The 27,601-nt window shown below is 41.5% G+C and overlaps 1 protein-coding gene across 1 annotated transcript in view; it reads left to right on the plus strand.

Annotated features, from left to right (window-relative positions):
• Nucleotides 1-939: 939 nt before the first annotated feature.
• Nucleotides 940-27,601, plus strand: part of DNAAF9 (dynein axonemal assembly factor 9) — a gene marked incomplete at both ends in the record, with an annotated part of 97,079 nt that continues 70,417 nt past the window's right edge. The window contains 7 exons of the mRNA XM_084246686.1: nucleotides 940-1,022; nucleotides 15,490-15,569; nucleotides 17,935-18,054; nucleotides 21,648-21,772; nucleotides 22,498-22,594; nucleotides 23,445-23,551; nucleotides 26,670-26,747. Of these exons, the coding sequence (XP_084102812.1) occupies nucleotides 940-1,022; nucleotides 15,490-15,569; nucleotides 17,935-18,054; nucleotides 21,648-21,772; nucleotides 22,498-22,594; nucleotides 23,445-23,551; nucleotides 26,670-26,747 (690 nt within the window). The remainder of the gene's footprint in view (nucleotides 1,023-15,489; nucleotides 15,570-17,934; nucleotides 18,055-21,647; nucleotides 21,773-22,497; nucleotides 22,595-23,444; nucleotides 23,552-26,669; nucleotides 26,748-27,601) is intronic.

Raw genomic sequence — 27,601 nt, forward strand, 5'->3', positions numbered from 1 at the left:
GCTGTAATTTTTGCAATTGGTGCAAAAAGATGAACACAAGACATTTAAGACACCCCGACACAGTCAACAGAGGACGCAGGACAAAAGCATCAAACACGAACTGTCTGGCTCCCCTAACAATGAAGAAATCCCCCCATTTCACCCGCGACAACAGTGAGGCTCGGTGGGATTACGCTTCTGGCACACGGCCCCGCCGTCGGAAACGGGTCGAACCCTAATCTTAAGAGTAACCGGCAGGGTTCCCCTGGGGGCCCCCCCGGGAGCCCCCCGCCTTGCCCGGCGCGGGGCGGGGCACTCACTGCTAATCTTAGGCCTGCTAGGCTCGGTTGGATGTTGGAAAGCGGGGTGGCTAAGAGCGGGTAAAAAAAAACAGCAGCGAGGTCCCCGCCCCAGGAGATCCGAAGAAGCGAGTAGGATTCCCGGGACGTGCCCAGCCCCGGGTGTCCCGGGACCCCGACCGCGCCGGAGGGCCCGGCTGGAGGCCGGGGCCAGGGGGCGGGGCCGGGTGGGGTGGGCGGGGCCGGGGCGGGGTCAGGGAGCGAGGCCCCGCCCCGGGCGCGTGCGTGTGCGTGGCTGGGGGCGCCGCGGAGAATCGCGCTCCGCGATGCGGCGCCTGAGGACTGGGCCGAGCGGCGGCGCGTAGCCCTCGCCCTGGGGAGCGGCGCTCCCGCCGCCAGGCCCCGCCGCCGCGCGACGTGAGAGCGGCGGCCCCGCGGCCCTGCTCGCGTTCTCCCCCAGTCCCCGCACTCCTGACGCCCCCACCCGCGCTCCAGCCCGCGCCCGGCCCCGCCCCCGACGTGCCCCCGCGCGCCGCGCCCCCGCCCGCCCGCCCGCCCGCCCGGCACACCCCGCCGTCCGCCCAGCGCCGCGGGCCTGCAGCCGCCCGCCGGGCCCGAGCGACCCCCGCGGGGGCACCGTCCGCCTTCGCCGCTCGCCGCCATGGACTTGTACCCCCCGCACCGGCTGGGGCTGTCCCGCGCGCGGTCGGCCGGCGGCCCCGGCCGCGGGGCGCCCTCTGTCAGGTACGCGGGGCCGAGGCGAAGAGATGCTGCCGGGCCGGGGGGTGCGGGCTGTCGGGGTCCGGCGGCGTCTTCCGCCGCTGGGCGTGGCCCGACATGGCGTCTTTGCGGGCGATTTTTCTCTGAACGGTTCCCTGAGGGACGTTTCTGCAGAACGGCGTCCTGTGTAGAGGTTCCCACAATGGCTCCCCTGTGGAGACCCCTCCTCTCGAGCGTTTTTCCCTGATTCCCCTATAGAGAACCCCACCGTGGCTTCCTAACGTGCCTTCCCCGTGAGAATGTTCTCCCAGAAAGGGCTGCCTATGGAAATTTGCCTCCACCCAGCAAACACAGTTGCTCCCCTGCATAGAATCCCCAAATGAGTTTCCCTAGAAACGGCTTATCTGTAACGCCCCCTATCTAGTAGGTCTCGGCTGGAACCTTTCCCTTGGCTGTGCCTTCCCTAAAGAGGATAGGATACTCTCCTCTCCTTCTCCCTCCCTCCCTCTCGCCCCAACACTCCCCGCTCCCACCCTCACCCCCACCCCCAACACTCGTTGTCTTCCCTGTGGCGTCTTGCCCACCTCCCTCTGCCCCAGCCTGCTTAGACTCTCCCTTTCTGCACAATGGGGAGCTCACGTTTGGGGAAGGTGTAGGTCATTAGGAACATGCAAGGGAAAACTAACTGGATAGATAGAAAAAGGAGGCCTAGAGCCCCCCCGAAAGCGGTACACCCCAGACCCCTGATCCTAGAGACGGTCCAGGGTGCCTCGGTAAGGGGAGGGTGATCTTGGTGGTGGGAGGGGGGAGGGGGGGTTAGTTTCCTGGTCCCCGTCCGATATCGGTTTGCTCCGTGTGCCTTTGAGGCTGACCTTGATATTCTGGGCTTTGTGTTTCAGCTGGTGTGGGGCTGCCAGTGGAGTGTGGAGGTTGGAATGATGGAGAAGTTGCGGCAGAGACCATAGAGAGGAAGGGAGGAGAGAAATAAGCTTTGCTGCTGCTAAACTGTCATTAAGCCAGAAGAGGGGGTTTTTTTGTTTTGCTTTTGCCTTTTGTCTCTTGTGACCCCATAGCAAGTCAAATATGGTATTGTTTCCTTGAAAAGAGGTTGTCAACTTACATAAAGGGGCTTTTTCTGTATCCTGGTTATGGTACTTGAGGCATTGTATTGGAAATTTTTTGTTTGCACAGCCTATCAGTTTTTTTTGTTTTGTATTCTTTTAACTCAATCACATTTTTGGAGAGCAAGAACTCTTAGAGCCCAGTCCCTTTCTTCCTGTCATTTGTTTCCCTCCCCAGCAACTAATGCATGTTTGTTGAGTGAATAAAGGATGGGGTGGGGTTAAATACCTAGGGTTGCATTTGGGAATCCTAATTTGCTTCTAATTTGGCAGGTGATTTTGTTTGAAGTCCTGCACTGCCCTTCAGTGGAATTCCCTGTGGGCTTTACAGTTTCAAGAGTTTAGCTGCTTATGGTAACGTTTCTGGCAGTTTCACTGTTAGAAAATATTGAGCTTTATATAGAACAAAAACTGCACAGGATACTTTAGAATCTGGAGTAGCCATCCGTTAAATCTAGGCACTGTATAGACTTGGGGTTTATCCCAGATCATCTTGAGTTAAGGAATCTTTAATCTGAGACTTTTAGAGAAAAAAAAATCACACAACTTTCTTCCCCAGTAAAATCTATCTCTAAAAAATTACTGTCTTCCATGTTTGTAGTAGCTTGGCGGTGTGCTTTTTTCATTTTTTAATAGTAGTGTTTTTATGTTAAAGATGAATGTTAGCTGACTTTACTAACTGTACACTGATTCTTCCATCAAATGGTTTAAGTGAAATGTGTTAGCTTGCAGGCAAAGGGGAGTGGAGAATCCCAAGGCCTGGCTGTTCTATACCTTTGGTAAAAAAATTTGGTGCAAGTTCTTCTTCCTTTACATAACTGAGCAGGCTTTTCTCACCCATTCATGTTTTTCCCTGACTTTTGGCATTGAACATTGCTACCAGGATTGGACTCAGCACTTTCCAGTCACCCGTATTTGGCTTCTTTCCTGTTCTCTCACTTCTGAGTTATGAAAGAGGCAGGCCTAACTGGTGAAGTTACATTCCTAAAGACCGATAGATAGTACTTTGTAAGTGTATGTTCTCTCCTATCAGTGGGTTTACTTTCACAGATCGAAAATAGAGATCAGGAGTTAGGACTGTTGCTTAGAACGAGTTTCTTTTTAAGGATGTGGTAGTGTTGGTACTGTCCATCAAATAGCTCTGGCATCCATGTCTAGGGAATGTGTTAGAGTTGAACTTGCTTACCCCCTTGAAGTGGCATGGATTTTCCTTCTCAATTGTTTTTGGTGAGTGAAATGTACACAAAGATAATGTGTATCTTCTTTATGGTAAAAGCTTCTAGAGTGTCATTTCCCAATCTCTTTCCCTCTGTTGTGGTGACTATGGTACTCCTGATGGTGGCTAGTCTATCGGTTTAGAACCTAGAGCAATCTTCCAGGTGACCTACTTTTGATGTGTAGGGTGAGCAAGAAGTAAACCTTTGTTATTTCAGGTCACTGAGATTTTGGAATTATTACCAACTAGGTAGCTATATTGACTTGTACTGAGGAAATACAAGTGGAAATAACAAGTGAAACTTGTGGAAATAGCTAACGTATGTTTTCCTACTTTAAGTCTTCTTCTGCAGAGGAATCCATTCCTGCTTGGGAGTTTAACAGTTAAATTTCACTACCTCTTTATACAAATAATCCAACATATACCCGCTGTTACGTTATGGATTCAGGCAAATACGTTAGACCCCTGTCCTCAAAAGAGCTCATTTGTAAGTAGAGACAAAAACAGTAAAAATCATCACACAGAGTGTGAAGAAATAAGTACTGAGGAAGAAATAGGGCTGAAGGAATAATGATGCAAGAAAGTATAGTCAGTTTTGGGCTCACATGCTGGAAGGGTGGAGTTTTCATTTACTGATATCAGGACTAGTGGAAGAATAACAGGTTTGTGGAGAAATAGAGCTCCGTTCTGGCCGTGTTCATTTTGAGTTGCCTAATGGATATCTAAGAGGAGATACTGAATAGGCAAGTAAGTTTGTTAGTCTGCAGTTCAGAAGAGAGATTGGGACTGGAGATGCCATCCATATGCTGATGATGTTCAGATTTTTATTTAAAGCAATGGGGCTTGTTAGAGATATAGGGAGTAAATGTAGACAGAGAAAAGAGGCCACATCTAACACCCTCGGTTATTCAGTGGTTAGAGGTGAGGATGATGAGAAGAGAAAAAAAATGGAGATGTCCCCCAAATTCTGAGAAGAAATGGTTTCTTATCTTTGAGGTAAGAAAAATCAAGGACAGTCTTGGAAAACCAAATGATAAATACTGTCATGACTGATGAAGACTAAGACTAGACTATTAGATTTGATACTGTGGAGGTTGTGGGTGACCTTGACAACAGTTTTTGGTGCAGTGGATTCAAGAGAAAGTAGAATAGGAATTGGACAGTGAGTATAATCAAAGTGATGCTGTTTCAAGGACTGTTATAAGGGAGAGCTGACTATTAGCACTATGGCTGGAAGGGCCCAAAGTATTAAGAGGGTTCTTGTTTTTAAGTAGACAGATATTAAATAGCATATTGTAAGTCATCAAAATAATGGAGTACAGAGAGCAAACTGATTGAAGAGAAAGGACAGTTGTAGGGGTGAAGTCCTTGAGTAGGTGAGAGGGAATGGGATCTAGGACATAAACGGACGTGTTGACTTCAGGGTAGATACATGTGTGGATCGTTCATCTGCAGTGGGTTATATGGACCCAAATGCTGATATGTTGTTAAGTTGGTGGCAGGAGAAAGTACAAGTTCTCTTCCAATTATGTCTTTACTCTGTTAAAGAAGAAGGACTTCTTCTGCTAATAATGAAGAGTGGGGAAGTGTTGGAAGTTTGAGGGGAAAGAAGTGATGGAAAGAAGAGCATGGGAATGAAGAGTCAAATAAGCAAACATGTTAGGATTGCCAGGCAGCACCAAGTGTCCTTTTGGTGTTGTCATAATTTAAGGTGAGCCGCAGTTATTGACATGGTTGTGTGTTTTTCCCTCATCTGTGTTGTGCTGCTTGGATGTCGGCACTGAAGGAGGGAGTGACTGAGGTGGGATGGGGGACAGCATTGCTGGAAAACAAGACTAAAGGACCTGAGAGGTAAGGGTAGTGGAAGAATTATCTCAGAGCCTATTGAATTATCATGAATTAAGGTGGAGTAGTTAAAGCAAAAGAGACAGTGATGCAGAAGCCAAAATCCTTAGGGAATGGATAGGACTGAATGACCCAGATATCTGTAGTTGTAACAGGAGAGATATCATGTAGTTATTGTTTGGTGGCATGAAGCAATCATCCCTCCCCCCCAAAAAAAAAAAAAAAACACAAACAAAACCAAAAACAACAGAGGGCATGAATTTCCAGATTAAAAGGACTCTCCAAGAAACCAATTAGTTTGTTAGTCTGGAGTTTGTTAGTCTAAAAGTAGGTTTGTTAGTCTGGAGTTCAGAAGAGAGAAGCACTTTAATACAGCCTCACAGAGGCCAATTCACTCTTCTGGTGATGTTTGCTGGCTGATTGCCAATACTCATTCTCATTTGGTTTAACAGATCTATGGAAGTAATAATTGCTGTTGTGCAGATAGTCCTTGCCTTAAGAAAACTGAAAATGCAAAGCAAGACTATTATCTTGTATGTCTGAAAATGTAGTTTCACTCTCGAGTTTACTTGCTTGGATGCTAGCCCAGGAACCCTGGTGTGGTGCTTATAGTAGCAAAAAAGGATTTGCCTAGTTAAACTCTTCTGACCTTGTTTCTGACCCAGGGGTAGAAATCCAAGTTACCTGCTTTTTCACTTCTGCATGGGATGAACTAAGGACTCTTCCTTAGCAACTACCATGGCATAAATAGCACATAGTATCTTGACAATATTTCCTGCTCTGGGACTCTTCTCTGATGTTCTAACTTTTGGAGAGGGAGTAGTACATGAGATGCAGATGTGCTCAGTAGTTATATAGCTTAAATTAATATTGGTTTTGTCCTGAACTTTAAGAAAAAAAGAAAGAAAAAGCAGAGCTTGCAACTTGGGTGTTTTAAACTGTTATCTATGATTCTGAGCCCTAATTTGAGGAAAAGTCAGCTCATTTGGCACACTTTCTGTTTTCACCATATTATTTTGAAATTTAGATTTATAGATGAATGTGTTCTTGAAAACCCTTGGCCCGCTTCCTCTAATGTTAACATCTTACATGTAACCATGGTACATTTACCAAAACTAAGAAATTAATATTGACTTAATAGTTTATTTAGTAAACTTTTGTTTACTTGGAGTTTAATAATCCAGACTTTATTTGGATTTCCCCAGGTTTTCTGCTAATGGTGTTTTTGTATACCAAGCTTCCATCAGGAATTCCACATGCATTTAGATTTGGTATGCTTTCAAAAATCAAAGAAGTGATGGAAAGTAATTGTACATGGTTTCTGAATGAAGACTTGTGAAACGGACTTTATAAAGAGCAGATTGTGTGAGGAAAATCTGGAGAGAAAGATGAAAATGGAAAATAAAATGTTGTTAAACTGGAATATAGTGAACAGACTTCCAAATAACATTTTCCACTTGTGGTGGGTAGCATTTTTTAAAGGTCTTGAATTTAGTTTGTAGAGTGTCTTATGTATCCCAATTCATAAAACAGGTGTGGACATGGATTGCAGTGGGGCACAAGTATTAACCATTTTAGATAAGTTCCTATAGTTAGGAACTATGTTTGGCAGCTGGTGAAAGATGCTTCACAATAATGACTTGGCTTTGGAGTTTCTTCTCTCTTGCAAACGATATCTACCTAGAGAAGCAGGCCAATTCTGGTGTAAAATCATTGGATAACCAAGACACTGCTATGAGAATAGTCACCTCTGTTCATGCTTTGCATTTCTGCTTCGCATTACCTGGCTTCATTTTCTTCCTTCTCCTTCCCCAAGGCAGAGAAGATGACTGTTGTAGCCCCAAGTCCACATTCTTCCTGTTTTGTGACCCTAGAGGCCATTTCTCTTCTCTCTCTAAAATAGGAGATCCCTGAGAAAGGACTCCTGTTGGCTTGCTCCTGGGTAAACCATGATTGGATGCTGTTGTTGAGAATAGGCACAGGTATGTTACCAGGAAAGACAAATGGAAAGCATGTTGAGTACATTTCCAGTTGTTATCTGAAATTGGCATGATCCTAGTACTTGACAGTACAAATGCAGAAATCTTAAGTGAAACAGTAGTCTATGAAAGCTAACAGTATGGTAAAACAACAGTACTGCTTCAAGCACAGGTAGAATTTGACCCAGAAATGCAAGAAATTAGGACTATGTATTAATGAAATTAAGACTAGTAGATGCCCCCCAAAAACTAAAGTTTGAACATTTGTTCCTGATTTAAACAAGTTAACTTAATAAGGTCTCAGCTTATATAAGCTATAGAAATAACCATCTACTGCCTTCATTATTGTAGTAGATGCTGAATTGGTCTCCCAGGTTCAGTTCTTCTCTACCTTTGATCAGTTTTCAATACAGCAAGTAGAGTGATCTTATTAAAATGTAGGTCATCTCATATAAGTCATCCCTGCTCCCAAAAACAAAGTAAAGATTCAAATCATTCACCTTAGATTAGACTTTAACTAATCTGGTCTCTGCCCTTTGTTTCCTTTTATTTCCTACTGTTCGCCTCCTCATTTAGTCTGCTCCAGCCACAAATCTCAGAGACACTCTTGCATCAAGGCCTTTGCATTTGCTGCATAGCTTGCTCTCTTAGTCTTTCAGATCTTCATGGAAATCATTTTCTTGATGAAGCCTTTTCTGATCTCACAATCTCTTATCACTATATGACAAATGTGTTTGTTTATATTGTTTCTTCCCCTTCTGTATCCTTCCCACCCCCATAAAATGTAAAATGTGAGTTCTAGGATCTTCATCCCAAAAGTTTTTGCCCTTTTGTTCATTGCTAGATCCCCAGTGCTCTGAATAAAAAGTTCAGAATGCATAGTAGGTACTCAATAAAAAGTTGATATTAGTGAGTTGGAATAAAAGCTCACTAGATATTGAAAAGGAGGAGGTAAAACTGCTATGATTTCACTGCTTGGAAAACTTATGACAATAGATAAAACTATTAGAACTGATAAGAATTTAGCAAGTTGCTTGAAAAGTGTAACAATTCAAGATGCCATTCAAAGTGGGAATAAAACTGGGCCTCCCTGGTGGCGCAAGGGGTTGAGACACAACCTATGAGGCTGTCCCCAGCCACTGCAGCATGAGTTTGAGCCCCAGCCAGGGAGCTACCCACGTGGCGCAGCAGACCTCTCCTGACTCGCCGGCTACTCCCCTAAGCAACGTATTTAAGTGGATCCGCTTGTTCTGCTACCCACTTTGTCTCTGGTGAATCCTCTCACCCCCTGCACCTCTGGGAACAAAACCGTAAAACAAAACGTATCTAGGAATCAACCTAATGTATGGGACCTATAGAAATAAAAATATGAAATTTGACAGAAGGATCTAACCAGGAAAGGAGTAGATGGATGGACACGGTGTTCCTGAGTAAGGGACTCAGTGTTGTCTAGATTCAGTAGGGTCACAATACAAATCCTCACTAAGAATTTTTGTGGAACTTGACAATCTGATTTTATACTTCATCTTAGAAAGCATTGGAAAGAAAGCCTTGGGATCTTTGAAACAATAATAAAAGGATTTTCTCTGTCGAGTATAAAAATAATCCATATACTGGAAAGTTTAATTGATAGCATACCTTAAAGCTCTAATTATATATTTTAAAGTGTGGTATTTCTTTTAAAAAAAAATTATTTATTCCTGCATACAAGAACCGGGGTACAGGCCAGAGGTGCGGGAGGGTGAAAGGATTCACCAGAGACAGAGCGGGGAACAGAACAGACAGACCGACCGAAATGCACTGCTGAGGGGAGCAGCGGGTGAGACAGGAGAGGTCTGCTACGCTGTGTGGGAATCTCACCGGCCGGCCAGATCGAACCTGTGCAGCAGAGGCTGTAAACAGCTTCACAGTGCTGCGCTCAACAGCCTGCGCTACCAGGGGAGGCCCTAAAGTATGCTATTTCTGTGAGAATAGAAAACTAGATCAAATAAAGATGAAATAATAGGATCCAACTGTCTGTGACAATTTAGTATGTGCTAAAAAGTGGCATTTCACATCAAAGGACTAAAGAATCAATATATGATCTTGGGAGAGTCATTTTTGGTTTTTGGGGAGGAATAAAGATCTAATTATGTATAACACACATAATAAAAACAAAACATTGGTGTTATCTTAAGTAATAGCAAGCGGGGAAGACATAAAGCCCCTAGACACAGACACATTTATTTCTATAACATTTTAAGATTTATGCATGAAAAACAAAGTCTAGAAATTTGAAGAAAACATTTGCAACATATGACCAAAACACAACTTTTAAAATATAAAAGAGTATATAAATTATTCAGAAAAAAACCCCAAATGACGCAGTAGAATATGGCAAATAACATGAATATTCATGATAGAAAAGAGATATAAATGATTGGTAAACATTTGAGAACCTTCCTCGTGATTTGGGAAAATAAAAATTTGAACAATGACAATTCTTTTTTTTTTTATTTTTTTATTTTTTTTTAATAATAAATTTTATTGTTATATTCCCCATACAATTGTAGCCCCCCCATTCTGACCCCAATCCCTCCCCTCCCGCCCCCGCCCCCTAAAAGTGTCTCTGGTTCATAGTTTTTTGTTGATTTTGATTTTCACTTTCTTATAGTTATTCATTTTCCTGGTCCCTTATTTAAGTTTTCTAGATTCCTGCTATGAGTGAGACCATCCGGTATTTTTCTTTTTCTTTTTGGCTTATTTCGCTGAGCATGATCCCTTCCAGCGCCATCCATGTTGCTGCAAATTGCATGTGTTTATCTTTTTTGAATGCTGAGTAATATTCCATGGTATATATGTACCACATCTTCTTGATCCAGTCATCTATTTTTGGGCATTTGGGTTGTTTCCAAAGCTTAGCTATTGTAAAACAGTGCTGCTATAAACATAGGGGTGCAGGTGTTCTTTGGAATTGATGTTTCTGTGTCCTTTGGGTAAATACCTAGGAGTGGAATTGCTGGATCATATGGAAGCTCTATGTTTAGTAGGTCCAGAAATCTCCACACAGCTTTCCACAGTGGTTGGACCAGTTTGCACTCCCACCAACGAACAATGACAATTCTAACAACTAGATTAACATTAGTTGAAGAGTGATACGTAGTTCAGAAAGTTGGGTGATAGATATTTTGGTATATTGGTGAATGTTTTAAGGAAACAATTTGGCAAGTTATGTCAAAATTTAAAATATAAGGACCTCTTAACCTGGCAGTGCTACTTTTAATTCTCTCCCTTACAAAAACTTTTGTATTTGTGCAAAGGTGGATGTGTATACTTGCTCATTAAAGCATTGTTTGCATTAGTAAGCAAAAAATATATAAATCCTGAATGTTCGATCATAGTAGTTGGTAAAATAAAAACAAAAGAATACTGTACCGCAGTTGAATATGAGATTTAGTTCTATATACTAACTTGGAAAGATCTTAAGGTATAATGTTAAATGAAAAAAAGCCTGTGGCTAAGTAGTTATGTCTCTCATGAGTATGGTTTTGTATAAAAACAGTCATACCTTCCCCCAAAAAAACCTACCCATGCTGTATATTACTGAGAGATTCATACCAAATTGTTCACAGCATTTTTCTGTGATGAGGTGCATTGGATTGGTATGAGAATTCACTTTGTAAAATAGTCAAAGCACAAAGCATAAAGAATATAAGCAGAGTCAGTTTTTTTTCATTTCCAGAGAACCAAAATAATGAAATACCAATAAACATGATATTATACCTGACTGTGTATAATAATTACCATTAATTGTTATAAAAGCAATGAACAGTGAATTAACTATTCCATATAAAATGGAAGATCAGAGAACATTGTTTAGAATTCAGAAATATTAAGTATGTTGCTGACGTGTCAAGAATTCAGTGAGGGGGCCTCCCTGGTGGCGCAGCAGTTGAGCACTGGGTTGCAAGGCTGCCCGCAGCCTCTGCAGCGCCAATTCGATCCCCAGCTGCTCCCCAGCCACTGCAGGAGGGTCCCACACGGCACATGGACCTCTCCTCCCGCCCGCTGCTCCCCTCAGCAGTGTGCTTCGGTTCTTCTGCCTGCTCTGCTCTCCGCTCTGGCTCTGGTGAGTTCTCTCACCCTTCCGCGCTTCTGACTGTACCCAGTGCTTGTATAAATAAATAAATGAATAAATCTTTAAAAAAAGAAAAAAGAAGAAATGAATGATACTAAAAAAAAAAATTCAGGGAGGAGTAACAGGCAAAAAAAGCTGAAGGGTCAGGTTCTGGAAGTGTTAATCTTTACTAAGCCTTGTGATCTTGAGTATACTACTCATGTTTGGGCCTTTTTTTAAAGATTTATTTATTTATTTTATACAAGGATTGGGGTACAGGCTAGAAGCTCGGGAGGGTGAGAGAGAGAATTCACCAGAGCCAGAGTGGGAGAGCAGAACAGGCAGACAGACCAAAGACACAGCTGAGGGAAGCAGTGGGCGAGGCAGGAGAGGTCTGCTGCACCATGTGGGGTTCTCTCTGGCCATGGGGGGTGGGGGGAGTGAAGGTGGGAATTGAACCAACGCTGCAGAGGCTGTGGACAGCTTTGCAGTGTGGCACTCAACCGCTGCGCCACCAGGGAGGCCCTTTGGGTCTTGATTTCTTCACCTTGTCATCTGTCTCGTCTAGATCCTGAGTCTGAATCCAAAGAAAGTCAGAAATAAAATATAATTTAGAGCAGCATAGTTGATGTAAACATTTGTGTTATTGGATCTGCCAAGCCTGAAGGAGGAACTTTGTGAAGTCACGGGTGACCACAGGCCACCCACACAGGAGGTGCCAGCCATGCTTCAGGAAGCTAGAAGGCAGTGCTGTTGCTAGGCTTGAAGTATATTTTTAAAGTGTATTAAAAAAAAAAATGGATAGGCAACAGACTCATAGTGGTGCTTTCTTGGGATGATGCTTAATGAAGACAAGTTTTATATGTAATACTCCATTTTTCATCAACAAAGGAAAATTAATATTTTGTACGCATAATTCAAGAAAGCACTAATAGAGAAAAGCAAATATGCCGCAACATGAATGTGGCTCATTCTGGATCTTGGGAGTACGGGCAGGTGATTGTGGTTTTCTTTATACTTACCAGGGTTATTTTTTAAAAGTTTTTTTTTTTAAATAGTTTTTTAATAGGTAAATATTTCAGCAAGTGACAAGTTTAATGGTTTAGTAACAAATAATAGGCCATTGCTGGTTAAAAATTAAATTTGGGAAGCAAGAAAATGTACAAAGCAAAAAAGAATTGAATTTAGTTCTACCCATTTGACATGAAAGTAAGAGATACTGTTTAGGGTAATGGTTCATTCTGAGAAGGGGGAAGTCTACTTTTTATATGCTTCCACTGTATTTGGCCAGTGTACTTGTGGAAAAGAAGCTCTTTTTGTTCTTGTTTTCAGTATTGTCTGGGCTCCCCTCAGCAGTAGAGGGGAGGCTTATTTGTTTCGTGGTCACATGACCTATTCATGCTTTTTGTCACTGGCTGGTTATAAGTTTGAAAACCAAAGAGCTCTTGGTAACGTTGGCAGTCGGTCAGCCACTGTGCAAAGGGGTGGGAAGTGGGCCGAAGGACTAACTTGCTGAAATAGCTCTAGTGCAGAGAGTAATTGCAAGATCAGCCTTCCATTAAACGTGAAAAAGTAGGCAGGACACCTATTTCTCAGGGAAAGAAGTTTTCTGTCTTTGCTCTTGGTCTGTTCTGCATTTTCTAAAACCCTGAGTTATTTCATATGTCTCCCTTACCCTGAGTCTCAGAAATTTTATGAAAATGTTCAGACAGTACAGAAAAAAAGAAAATGAATACTCATGATACCCACCACTTAGATTCAGCATTTTAAAACATTTTGTATATGTGCATTATTTTTTTCTTTTTCTTGTGCTTCTTTTCTGTTAAATCTTTTTCAAGATGCATATATCATGTCACTGCACTAAGTACTGCTTTGTGCATCTGTTTAAAAAACATTCTCCTACATAACCTCAATAACATTATCTCAAGAAAATTAACAGTAATTCTCTACTATCATCAAATACCCAGCCCAGTTTCACATATTTCCAGATGACAAGGATGTTATTTGGCCTGCTTTTTTTTTTTTTAATCTAAGTAAGGTTCATACTTTGCATTTTGTTTTTATTAATCTTTAACTTTAGAAGAGTTCTCTTTCCTTTTTTTTTTAATTTGACATTGACTTTTTTAACTTAAAAATTTTAAAATTGTGTTAAAATACATATAACAAAATTTGCCATCTTAATCATTTTTAAGTGTATTTAGTGGTATTAAGTATATTCACATTCTTGTGCTACAACCACTATTACCCATACACAAAACTGTTTTATCTTACAAATGTGAAACTCTGTACCAATTCAGCACTAATTTCCCACTCCATCCTGCCTCTAGCAACCACTACTCTGTGTCTATGAATTTGACTATGCTAGGTATGTCATAATTTGTGCTTTTGTAACTTGTTTCACTTACTATAGTGTCTGCAAGGGTCACTCATGTTGAAACATTTTAGAAATTTCTTCCATTTTAAAGCCGAATGATATTCCATTGCATGTATATACTACATTTCAGTTATATATTCATCTATCCCACTTGAGTTGCTTCTACCTTTTGACTACTGTGAATAATGCTGCTATGCACAGGGTATACAAATATCTCTTCCAAGTCCCTGCTTTCCATTCCTTTGGGTATGTACTCAGAAGTAGAATTTCTGGATCATGTGGTAATTCTATTTTTAATTTTTTGAGGAGCTATCACAGTATTTCTCAAAGTGGCTGCACTATTTTACATTCCCACCAGCAGTATCATGGGGTTCCAGTTTCTCCCCATCCTTGCTAATGCTTGTTATTTTGTTGTTAGTAACCATCCTAATTTCTGTGGGAGCAGTAGTATCATTGTGGTTTTGATTTGCATTTCTCTAATGATTAGTGAACATCTTTGCATGTGTTTATTGCCCATTTGTGTCTCTTCTTTGAAGGAATGTCTGTTCAATCTATTCCGTAAATATATGGTTTTGTGATTTTTTTTCTTCTTTAATCTGTTGATGTGGTGGATTACATTGATTGATTTACCAATAATGAATCAGCCGTGCATCCCAGGGATAAGCCCTTCTTGATCAATGTTTGTAATTCTTTTTATATGTTGCTGAATTCTATTTGCTAATATTAGGGGATTTTATATACATTTTTTTTCTGGGTATTCATCTGTAGGGATTTTAGGGGTAGGCACTGTCTTTGTTTTAGTATTAGGTGGAAATCTGTGAACATCTTGAAGGAAATTAGTGATAATAACCACTAAAATTGTGGAGCAGTTGGCTTGGAGCATGGGAACATCAGAAAGAATGGCAGGGAGGAGTGAGAGGGAGAATCCAGGGGGCGGAGATTGTATTGTTTCGCTGGATGATGTAGGTCAGTGTCCTGGAGCTTACTCAGTGACGGTGGGTATGAAGTCTGATTGTTATGGATGGAACAGTTCGTGTAGTTGGATTGTGGAGAATCTCAATTAATAATGATGTGGTATGGCTGGGGATATGTTGATTATAGGGAAATCATTAAATATTGGAGAATTAAGGAATGAGTAGTGGCGGCAAATCCTTCACATGTTGCTGATAAGGAAATAGGTAGAAGGATCCATCTTAAGTAGGAAACTGAGCCCCTCTCTCTGGAACTGCTGGGTTGGAGCAAGGGTTGGTATGGACAGAATGGAGTTCCTTAGAAGTGATATTAATATCTGGGAGTACCTCTTCTCACATTTTGTTTGGGACAAGGGGGATAATTTTAAGGCCTAAGGAATAACAGATCTGCACAGAACTGAAAGTCCCCTCTGCTGAAACTCTACGCGGGTAGTTGTGATAAAAAACCGGAACTTTCCTAGGTTCTTAGACCAATTATTATTGTTTATCTGTTTGGTATTTTGTTTTTGTTTTTGACAGGTTTTTTCGGACCACAGGGCATAAATAAGTGTGAAAACTCCGATAATCCTCAAAAATGAGAAGTCATTATAGGTCTTTGGAGCATCTGCTGAGTCCCGGGCCTGTGCAGCATGGCCAAGAAAGGGCTTTGGCTCCTGCTTTTGAGAGAGAGAACCATTGACCATCTAGTTTGTAATCAGCAGTTCATGTTCAGTCTTCAGACCAGTTGTACATAATCACTTCTGGAAAGTAGAAGAGAAAGAAACTTTTCCCTGTTTTATAGTTCTGGCACCAAGCCTAGTCAAGATCAGTTTCCTGTCCTAACAATCACTCCTTCTCCTCATGCCTTCTTATTCTGGTACTCAGGGAGTATTTTCTGTTCTTGTTACAGCTGTAGCCGACTCCGCCATGTTCAGAGTATCCTGACCCAGAGCAGCAAGTCTCGGCCTGATGGGATTCTCTGCATCCTAGGTCAGTGCTTTTAAAAAGGTGGGACTGAGGGCTGGGGCAACTTGGCATCTGTTCACAGAAAGATTATATGGTGTCACTGTGAGATAAGCTGTGAATTAGTGTCTTTCTCCCAGCTCTTATTCCCCTGAAATCTCTTGCTGTTTTAATGAGGTCGGGAAAGGTGTGAGGAAGACAGGGATCCCCTGTGCAGAACAGGCACCTGGTACGTGTTATCTCACTGCTGCTCACAGAGACCTGACAATGGAGAAGCGTTATCCCTTATTTACAGAGGAAACAGACTCTAGGAGATACAACAGACTTGCTTCAGATCATAGGGTGGCAAGAATGGTACATTTCTTTTTTAATATTTTTGTGAAAATATATCACATAATTTAAAAAATTGTGCACTACATTATTAATAATGAATGGAGCTTCCTGAGCATTCCAGATACCCAGTCCTGCTCCCTAGAGGTAACATTGTCAACTCTCTTTCTTTTTATTGAGAAAGAAAAATGGGAACATGTTTTTGTTTAATTTTTTTGAATATGTTATGCATAATGCTTTAACCTAATTTAAAATTTTTTTGACAGTTTATCTTGGCTTTTAATTACCAGATTGATCTCCTTTCCCTCATTTTTATTTATATCCATAATATAGAGTCTGAGAAATGGAATTGTTAGTCAGATGGTTTGGTTTGTACATCAACACCAATTTTTTTCTTAGAAGCAAATTGCTACCAATTTCTTTGTCCTTTCTCAGCTATTCTGTGCACAGTTTTTTCACTTAACAATATTTGCATTTAAACTTAGATGTTATACAGAGTGGTTAAAAGCACGAACTCTGGAAATGGGTTTGAATCCTGGTTTCACTCACTTCACCTAGAGATTAATAAGTCTCCATAGAGATATACTCTGACTGGAATTCCAGTCAGAGATTTCAGACACCTAAACAAAACTGACTAGATCCTCTCTTTAGATGCAGCCATCAGGAGGGTGGAGGCTCTCTTTGCTATGAATGTAACCTATGGAAAAAAATACCTATCACATATATTACTATTTCTGATAAGCCCCAACCTAGTGAAAATAGACACCATAAAATTGATGAGGTGAACGACTTAAATATAGAATGCTAATGGTTTCAAAAAGAATCCACTTTGTAGGATATCATGAGACCAGAATATATGCATTTTTTTTTTTTTAACAAAAGCACAAAAGTAGAAATTGATGTGTTTGGACTTGGGTATGGAGGTAAAAGCTTAAACCTCTAGGACAAAGAGTTTTATGTGAAAGGGAAGCAAAAAATCAGTGAAAGACTCGTGTATTTTTAAACAGCTCCTGAAGTTTAGTAAATTATATTCTTCCAGGTGATTAGAATTGCCATAGCATCTCACTGTTCACTGGATAATTGGTATAATCCAGCCTTCTAAACTCCTAGAGTACCCCTCTGAGCAACTCTGACTCAACAGACCTCCACATTAGAAATCTTCGATGGGCAGTCAGAGGCCCCTCTGCTCTGAATGACCACTATTTTCACTGGTCTGAGTGCCTATTGGCAGTCCTGTTTTCCAGGCTCCAGCCATATTTTCATTTTTGTGACTCCTCCTGCCTATACCCTTCCTCTTTGCATCATACAGACAGCTACCACTTGTCCTTGACATGTCCCTCTTGCCCAAAGCCATACCTCTGGGCCTTCACAGATACCCCAGAGCCAAGTAGATAAATTCCTGTGGCATTGAGAGGTGGTAGTGAAGGCATTATTGTTTAGTTTTTTTTTTTTTTTTCTTTGTCTCTGACCCAGCCCCATAGACTGTAAACTTCGTGAGGACCTTTGCGGGCATGTTTACCACACACTCCAACAACCAATACAGTGCTGGACCTTGGGCTTGATAAATATTTGAAGTGATGAATGTTTGTGGTTCCATTTACTTCTCCTCTTCTCCACTTCTTTGGGTTCTTTATAACCCATCTTAATCTGTCTTTATTTGATCCCACATGTTTTGGTAAAGGTCTTTTTGAGAAGTTAATATTTTTCTGACCCTATTCCTATTCCAACTAGAAGTACACCAGCCCCTTTGCCAGCCGTAACAGGACTTGGACCATTTTGTCTGGTTCCTTCTATCTTCAAGAATTGCTTTTGAGGAATTAATAGCTACAATAATCTCTGCTATTTGACTCTCAACTATATGGATCTTGAATCCAAGTAAGGACACTTGATACTTAGACCTACTTCTTTCACAGAGAGGTGCTTAACTTGGTTTCTGGCACAAAACTGGCATGAGCTTCTGCCTTTAACTTAACCATCATAGTTTTGCTGAGTGGGGCAAATTATTGGGGCTCATATGTTCTGTAGTGTAGTAGAGCTAATATGCACTGCCTTTGCCTTGCAGGAATCGATAGCAGGTACAATGAAGGCTGCAGGGAATTGGCGAATTATCTTCTGTTTGGCTTGTACAATCAGAATACCAGTGATTTTGAGAAAACAGGATTTTCTGAAGAAGTTCTAGATGGTAAGTATATATTGGTAAACTGTGAGGTGGGTAGGTGATTTATTTCTTTGTGTCCTTATTTCATGGTTTTTTTCTGGAAAAATATGAGCAGATTTGCAATAACCTCAAGTCCAGGAAATATTTTGCTTCTTTATTAGTGAAAAATAATGTTTCTTCCTTGTGGCTATATTGAGTGATGTGCTCCTGTTCAGTTGCTGAGTGATAAGAGACAAGTGACAAATAATTTTCAGAATATGTTTACTGTGTAAATCAGCTTTAGGAAAAAAGTAAACATCATTGTTTGGCTGTATTTCTTCTTGGCAAAGAACTGGTTTTATCTGAATTGCCCACTGCTTCTACGTGCTGGGAGGTTCAGATTATGTGCTGCTGTTCTGTGAAAGCACTTTCACTTGCAAGTCAAGGATGAGCCTGCAGGCTTCTCCTACAAGGAAGACTTCTTGTGGATCTTCAGTTCAGAAATAAAGGCCCTTTGTCCTGCTTTGTCTTTGGGGATTGTTTTCTGTGTGACTTTCATTCATGACGATGCCCATGACTACAATGCAGGCTTTCTGCTTACATTCCCCTTTTCTCAGCTCTAAGACACTCAGCCTGTGTTGATGCTGCTGTGGGCTAATGCCCAGGAGCTAGCTCTGCTATCACATACTTAGGACCGTGACTTGTCTGCCAGACGGGTTCGGAGTCACAGGAATAGACAAAGCAAACTGAACAAGAAACAGACAGCTCTTGTAAAGCAGCTAGGGGATCCATGAAAGCAAACATTTTATGTTAAAATAATCTTTCTGTGGGCCTAGTGCAGTGGTTCCCAAGTGCGGACAGTTTCATCTCTCGGGACGTTGGCAGTATCTGAGGACATTTTTAGTTGTCACAACTGAGCAGGGGAGAAGTAGCCAGGGATGCTACTAAATACAATGCACAGGTTAGCCTCCGTAACAGAATTATCTGTTCTAAGCTGTCTGTAGTGATGAGGGTAAGTGTGTGTGTGGTCTGTTGTATGTGAAAATTCTTCAGTGGTGAAGCCCTTAGCAATATCAATCCTTACACATTGATTAAAGATTTCCTTTCTTGGGAAGTACAGAAATAGTGGACTGAAATTATTCCTTCTGTTAAATTTCTTTGAATTCAAATTTGACTTCAGATTTAATTTGAAAAATGCTTCCTTACCCTCCCTGTATGGCACCTATTAGTTTGGAAAAAATGCATCTTGGCAGCTCATTTAGAGAGCTCTAAAGAGACAGATTCTCATACCAGTCACATGTTTCACTGAAGGCAAATTTGCTAAGCACATTACAGTGCTTGCTGAAATTAAGGAAAGAGTTCAGATCTTCAAAGGTGTGGTTTTTTGGTCTTTATCTGTCACCATACACAATGGAGCTTATGAAATGAGCAATTTCTTCCAAATTAATGAATTCATTTTTAACTCCAAGTAGTTTGAAAGCTAAGATTGCTATATTTTTATTTCTATACTTCACCCTCTAAAATACATGAGAACAGACCACCATGATTTATTTTATTTTATTTTATTTTATTATTTTTTAAAGATTTATTATTTATTTATACAAGCACTGGGTACAGTCAGAAGCGCGGGAGGGTGAGAGAATTCACCAGAGCCAGAGCAGGGAGCAGAGCAGGCAGAAGGACCGAAGTACACTGCTGAGGGGAGCAGCGGGCGGCAGGAGAGGTCTGCGTGCCATGTGGGACCCTCCTCTGGTGGCCGGGAGCAGCTGGGAAGCAAACCGGCGCTGCAGAGGCTGTGGGCAGCTTCGCAACCCAGCGCTCAACCACTGTGCCACTGGGGAGGCCCTATTTTATTTTTTTTTAAGATTTATTTATTTATGCATACAAGAGCTGGGATACAGGCTAGAGATGCGGGGGGTGAGAGGATTCACCAGAGACAGAGTGGGGAACAGAACAGACAGACTGAGTGAAATACACGGCTGCTGAGAAGAGCAGCGGGTGAGACAGGAGAGGTCTGCTGCACTGTGTGGGTAGCTCTCTGGTCGGCCAGGGATGGAACTCTTGCTTTAGAGGCTGTGGATTGCTTCACAGTGTGGTGCTTAACCCCTTGAGCCACTAGGGAGGCCCACCATGATTTATTTTAAAAGAAACTGCAAAAATAGTTTTTTACATGTTCATACAAATCTCTCTTTCTTCTTTGACTTACATATTCTGTTAAACTTTCTGTTAATAGTGTTTATTCATAGTGATAGCATCAATTCTGTGAGATCCTGAGAATGCTTAATTAGGCTTAGTAGCTATTGCAATGTTTTTTATTTGACCCTAATTCTTGGAAGTATGTTATACACTAGTGTAGAGTGCAGTCTGCACAGGAAACCTTCAGCCGTTCCAGGTGACATCAGACTTCCTCAGCCAACAATCTTTTAGATGGTCTGTGTGAGGAAGGCCAGCGTGAGTAGAGATGAGGGGAGGCCCTTTACTCACCCCTTACCATCCTTGACTTTAGTGCTTACCTGAGAGTCCATGGTGTTTCCTGGAATACCTCGGGTCTCGCCAGGTGTGGAGCTCACAGTATCTTGCATCATGGAGCTTTATGTTAGAGGCTACCCAGCTATGTGGTCAGCTTTGGTCAGTATTCATTGGTCTATAATATGTTTTTGTAGAATGTGGTCTGTCATACCACATTACTATATTGGCATTAACCCAAACCTGCTGCGTCAGATGTTTGCCCATGCCCATGCCCTCCCTCACATGCAGCTACCTCCTGCCGCAACTTCCCTACCATCAGCTTGTTCCAGAGAGGCCTGATGGCTATGGTTTCTGAGAAGCCCTAGAATGTAGCCTCTGTTTTTCTTCCGGAAGTAAGACTGCGTTCTTTCTCAGTGTTCAAGCTGTTTTAATGTTCCTGCCCCCTTCCATATGATACTCTTTTGTTAGTTTACCTAACTTTGTTTGCACCCTGGGGATTGCTTTATTTGTTTGTCTCACCAGCATTGATGATTATTCCTTAAATATGTGAGCTGATGACCTATTTATAGAAGCCATGTCCACTTGACTTTACTTCCTTCCTCCCAGCCTTTCCTGTGTACAGAGTTCACCCCAGTACACAGTAACCCTCCCCAAAGCTGACAGGCAACAATGACCTCAGGCACACGATTGCTTTGAGCCAGATGAGCCAACAGCAAGAGCTTTAGACACTGGTGTCTCCAGGATAACCTGCAGTGGGTCCTTGGCTATGTTTGATGCTGTTTTCTTCCTCCATGAGTTTAAGCTGTGGAGTTTCCATTTGGTATTTAGCTCTGCAGTGAAGCACACAGTTGAATTTAGTACCACAGATTTCACTCCGCTGATGTTGTGAAACACCCTGAAGGCTGCTCTTGTGACTTAACTCTGTGCCTGCATTGCCACAACTGGGGGCCACAGTGAGGGGAACATCTCATGAGGAATAGGAGATCCTGGTTGTCCACACCCAAGAATGTTCTATGGTCACTTTGAATCACATTGCCTAATTAAAGAATTTTCAGTTTAGAGTTTTGTTTCATTGTCTGTGAAGTAGTTTTATTGATTTTACTTATAGGGGCAGAAAATGTCTAAAGGAAATGCTTTTAATGATCTTGTGTTTTAATTTTTTCTTACAGATGTAATTATATTGATTAAATCAGATAGCGTCCATCTATACTGTAATCCTGTAAACTATTGCTATCTTTTACCCTATGTGGCACATTGGAGAAATCTGCATTTCCACTGCATGACTGAAAATGAGGTGAGGAGAAAAGCTAGAATAGACATTTATAGATACTCCAAAATTTTTTTTTCAGGAAAGTATAAATCTGGAACAAGAATGCCCTAAAGAATCAAGATTATAAAACCACCACAAAGGTTATTTAAAAGGAACATTTCATATTTCACTATGAGGATACCATGTAGATCAATTGTAGGGGTAAGGAGACCAAAGGAACTGCTCAAACTGGGACCTGGCAGTAGGTTTGGGAACCTGCTTCATGTTCTACTTCCTCACTATCAGCCTGGATCCATTCTCTCAGGGGATCAGTGCCAAGGAACTTCAAAAACTGACATTTCTGTGTTTGGATTTCTTGGTGTCTGTTTCTGTTTTCCTTTGGGTCCTTTTCAAGGATTTGGCTGGAAATCAATTTGGGATTTGAGATTCAAGATTTCATGGATATTGTGACCCAATAGTACTCAAGAACCCTTCTCTCCTGAGCCTGGGGGGTGGGGGGGGGGATTTTTTAAGAACAAGTTGTATCTCTTGCATTTAGGTCTCTTATCTACTTTGAGATAATATTTGGTGTGTGGGGTAAGGAAATGAGTATTTCTGAGCAGCAAATACAAAAAACTGATTCAGAAACACCATTTTGCGACAGTCCTCTATAAATGTCATTTGGAACAGTTCTGATAAAATGCAGAGGAAATTGGGACTTTGTGTGATGACTCATCAAAGCCTGTTTTCTTTTCAATTTCATTCTTTAGTATGAAGATGAAGAAGCTGCAGAAGAATTTAAAATTGCCAGTTTTGTGGATATGACTCGAGATTGTAGTAGAATTGGCATTCCTTACAGCTCCCAAGGTATCTTACAGTGAGCCATTTTAGAAGCGTACTTGGAGGCTGTGTGAGTCTAGTGTCCCACTACTTCTTTCACTGGAGGCTCTCTGCTGAGAAACCCATTGATTTATTTTTACTAAAGGCAAAGAATTGAGCAGAAGGAAAATCGAAGACTTTCCTATGCAAGCTTGTATTTATAACATACACCATGCCTATAATTAGATAGAAGAACTGATAAGAATTTACCATAGCTGTCATCTAGTCTATGCCACTTATTATATTAATACATAGGATGTAGATATGTGACCTTTGGTAGTAAAAAACAGTAATTCAGGTAGCTGTTAAAAATATACTCACATCGAGGTTCAAAAATGATGTGTAAAAATTTAGGATAAAATCAGCATGTTTAGCACTGCTTGTATCTTATTTGTTAAAATTTTGTACATTGAAAAAAGACTCTGCACATTGAAGCTATTGTTCTAAGAAAGGAAAATTTTTTACTTACTAATTTTCCCTTGAGGAAGTTGGCTGTGTTTCTTAAGGAAGAGGAGCCAACTTTGGGTCTGTTAATAATTATGGCCACTAAGTGATGCAAGTCAGATGTAATCGGCCACTAATTATTTACTTAGGAAACCAAAATGTGAAAATATAATCATAGAGAAATCTTAATTTATGTAACTTATTTATGGTTTGAATTTTCCTTGCTTTGCATTTTGTATTTTCTAGTTTTAATATCTAACCCATTTGATCTGTTTCAGTTTTCTTTTGTTAGATTAGGTATTGGTAAACTTGTGAGAATGGTGCCTGGCTAACCATACTAGTTAGACTTATAACCAGGGTGGTATTTGATACATGTTGTATTCTATTCCTTTAGGTCATTTGCAGATATTTGATATGTTTGTAGTGGAGAAATGGCCAATTGTACAGGCCTTTGCACTTGAGGGCATTGGAGGGGATGGATTTTTTACCATGAAATATGAGGTATGTATGAGAAGCAGTTTGCCTGTTTTTTGTCTGCCACTAGACTGATTTTATGAAGAGCCCACAAAGTGGGCATGCATCATAAAACTCTGAAAGGCTGGCAGTTACCTCCCAAGGGCATAGAGCAAGTTAGAAGAATTGAAACGGAAAATAGTTGCTGTTTAAGTCTAGTCCCCAAACTGAGCTCCAGTATGCTTTCTTTGTGGAGTTCTTCTCTCTCCTCTTTTCTCTTTCCATTTTCAGTTCACTGTTCTTCCAGTCTACTACTGTTGCACCCTAGGATGACTCCTTTTATGGTTTTTATCATCCAGTGTTATACATTTATCACAAGCCCCATTCACCCACCAACCCACGCCCAGTCTCTGCACTGGAAGGACTTTGAGAATAAGAATATTTTTGTTGTTGTTGTTTGTATCTCAGAAATTCATAAAAATTGAGAACTATCCAAGAGCAATGAAAGGGATAGTGCAGGGCCTCCCTGGTGGCGCAGGGGGTTAAGACACAACCTATGAAGCTATCTGCAGCCAACTGCAGCACAAATTTGATCCCCGGCCAGGAAGCTACCCACATGGCGCAATAGACCTCTCCTGACTCGCCCGCTGCTCTCCTCAGCAGTGTATTTCACTCAGTCTGCCTGTTCTGTTCCCCACTCTGTCTCTGGTGAATCCTCTCACACACACATCCCCACCTCTGGCCTGTACCCCAGTTCTTATATGCATAATAAAATAAATCTTTAAAAAAAAAGGGGACAATGCAGAATTTATGTACTATGTGCTAGAGGAATAAAGGGCTAATTTTTGTGGTAAGAACAGTGTCTTATTTCAGCATTATCTGCATCTCATAGTTCACCAATAAATATTTGTTCATTGGATTAATGAATCAGTCCAGGAGGAGGCCATCCAGAGTACACTTTAGGGAAGATGGCTTAATCAGTAATACCATAGGCATTCACTTGCCTCCATAGGACCCCCACAGGGATGTTCCTCCCCCCAGCACAGGAAGTCAGGGAGAGGGAACATTGACATGCTAGAAGTGGGGAAATACTATCAGGAATAGAACAAATGGGACCTTTGGAAGCAAAGTGCAAGGCTAATTCCTACCCCTCCTGAGAAGTAGCAGCATCCCTAGGAAATGAGAGGACACTTGCCTGACAGACCTTGAAATGTGGAGGAGCACAGGCTTTAGGGCCAGAGAGCTGAAGTGGTGTACGTGCCACTCTTCCTGCTCCAAAACCATAGTTTCTCATATTGACTCTAAGTAGGATTGTGGGGACTGGCCCTGAGAGGAAGTGATGCTCTCTAATTTACAAGAGTGTAGGACTTAAAGGAGGCAGGCCACAGAAGGTGGAGAGGAACCTTAAAATTTTTAGCATTAGTGATAATATTTATTTTAAATTGTGTAAGGTGAGCATTTATAGAATGCCTCATTTATGCCAGGCTCTGGTCTAAGTCAATATGAATTGACTTTATTTCTTATAGTAACCCTCTAACCTGAAGGGGAAAGGAGTGTTGCCAAGTCTAGGCTGTCTGGCTTCAGAATTCTATGCTCTTACCCCACCCCCACCCCCAGCTAGATTAGCATTGGAAATCAGTGCCCTGGGAAGCTGCATGGTTAATGCAGCCCATCGTTAATGCACTCCTGCTTTAGGAAGAAAGTCATATCCAAAAGAAATAAAATCCCCTTCTGAAATACCTTTGTAAGGTAATGTAGATATTTACTCTAGGGTGGGGTGGCATGGGCAGTGATGAGGAAATAACACACGTGTAGTAAACGTTACTGTAAGTCTTCGCTCAAGATTCCTTTCTCCAAATCCTGCTTTCTCTGTCTCTGCTAATTTTCTCTCTCTCACATACTTTCCTTATGTCTCCATTTCATTCTCCCCACTCAGTGTTGTTCCTTACCCTGCCCTTCCCTGTCTTTCAAGGTAAGAAGCAATACTTGACTCTCATTCACATATTGAAGGCCTAATGAGTACTTGAACCTCCTTTGAAGGAGAACTACAGAGATTTATAATTTCAGTTTTTAATTTGTTTTATTGCATGGACATACCCAGAAGAAAGTCACTGAGAGAATTTTTTTTTTTAAGATTATTTATGCATACAAAAGCAGGAGTACAGGCCAGAGATGGGGGGTTTGGGGGGCGGTGAGAGGATTTGCCAGAGACAGAGTGGGGAACAGAACAGGCAGACTGACTGAAATACAATGCTGAGGGGAGCAGCGGGCGAGACAGGAGAGGTCTGCTGCGCCATGTGGGTAGCTCCCTGGCAGGCCGGGGATGGAACTCATGCTGCAGAGACTGCAGATTGCTTCATAGTGCGGTGCTTCATAGGCTGGTGGGCCTTGCACCACCAGCGAGACCCCTGAGAGGATATTTTATCCCTAATATGGTAGGTGCCAGCATGAGAATGGTAGCCAAAGCCAAATAACTTTTACTTGGTATTTAGTGTGTGCCGAACTAGTTATGGGTGTAAGAGATCTCTTTTCTTCATGGGAAAGTGGACAGGGAAGTTCTTTTTCTAGGGCTTTCTTTTTTCACCTTCCTTCTTACTCTCCAGCATCTGTGACCTGGTAATTTATAAATTTATATCAAGTAGCTCCCCAAGGAAACAGTTTTAATAGCAAACATCTGGATAATGTTAGTAACCATGGAGCAACCATTCATTCACCTTTTTATGGACACAAGTTAAGATCTTCATATTGAAAGGTAGAGTAAGACTTATGAAAAGACAACAAAACATAAGCGACCGTAGTATGTTACATGCAAGAATAAATGCTTTTGAAAAAGATTTTTCTCCAGCAAATAAAAAGTGAGAAAATTATTTTTTTCTGTACTTTTTAAGAGTTCGTAAAAAGAAAAATGAGATAGTAGGCAGAGCCCATCATTAAAGAGATGTAAAGGTGTGTCAGATATCTTGAAAAGATAATTTTCTTGAGTGGAACAGCATTTATTAATATATAAAGCATCTGTTACTATATAAAGGTTCTAATACAATTAATAATTTGATTTATTCTAATCATTGAGTTTTCATGAAGGTCATCATTTTTGAACCTCAGAAAAGAATCCTAATTGCCCTGATACTGTCTCCATTGTTTCAGTGTTTTTGTCCTTGTGTTGCAGTTGCAGGATGTGAGTTTGAATCTCTGGAATGTCTACAGCAAGATGGATGCTATGTCTCTGGAGAGTTTGCTTTCAGAAGTAAGGAGCCAACTTATTTTTAACTTTCAAACCCTACAGCCAGCTCAGTTATCCACTAATGATATATACTTTGAAGAAACACAAGATATGTTTTTAATTTGGTTTATCAGAAATTGAATGATTTCTTTCCCGTATACTTTGAACTCCTTGGGCATGGAATGGGACCTGGAAAAGCTATTCTACTCAACTCTGAGGAAACCTCATCTGAGGCAAGACCAAGGCCACCTGCCTGGTCCAGAGTTTAGATTTTCACTTAAAAACGTTCTTTCTGTTGGGCTCAACTTTCAGAAACAATATGGAAGGTGTCTTTTTGCACTGTTTCTCTGACGTGGAAAGATAAAAAAGATGGAATATGACGTAAAGAAATCAAGGATTGGGCCTCCCCGGTGGCGCAGTGGTTGAGCACTGGGTTGCGAAGCTGTCCGCCGCCTCTGCGGCGCCGGTTCGATCCCCGGCTGCTCCCTGGCCACTGGAGGAGGGTCCCACATGGCGCGCAGACCTCTCCTGCTGCCCGCTGCTCCCCTCAGCAGTGTACTTCGGTCCTTCTGCCTGTTCTGCTCCCCACTCTGGCCCTGGTGAATTCTCTCACCCTCCCGCGCTTCTGACTGTGCCCAGTGCATGTATAAACAAAACAAACAAACAAACAAACAAATAAATAAATAAATAACATGTCTCTATTACAAAAAAAAAAAAAAAGAAATCAAGGATTAAGGCAAACTTTTTCTGTAAAGGACTAGATATGATTATTTCAGGCTCTGTATGCTTTTCCTTTTTGTGGGAACTACTCATCAGTACCATTATAGCCTGAGAGCAGCCAGGGACAATGCTGAAGCGATTGGGTGTGTCTGTGTTCT

The sequence above is a fragment of the Talpa europaea genome, assembly GCF_964194135.1.
Source record: "Talpa europaea genome assembly, chromosome: 11".
NCBI classification, from domain to species: domain Eukaryota; kingdom Metazoa; phylum Chordata; class Mammalia; order Eulipotyphla; family Talpidae; genus Talpa; species Talpa europaea.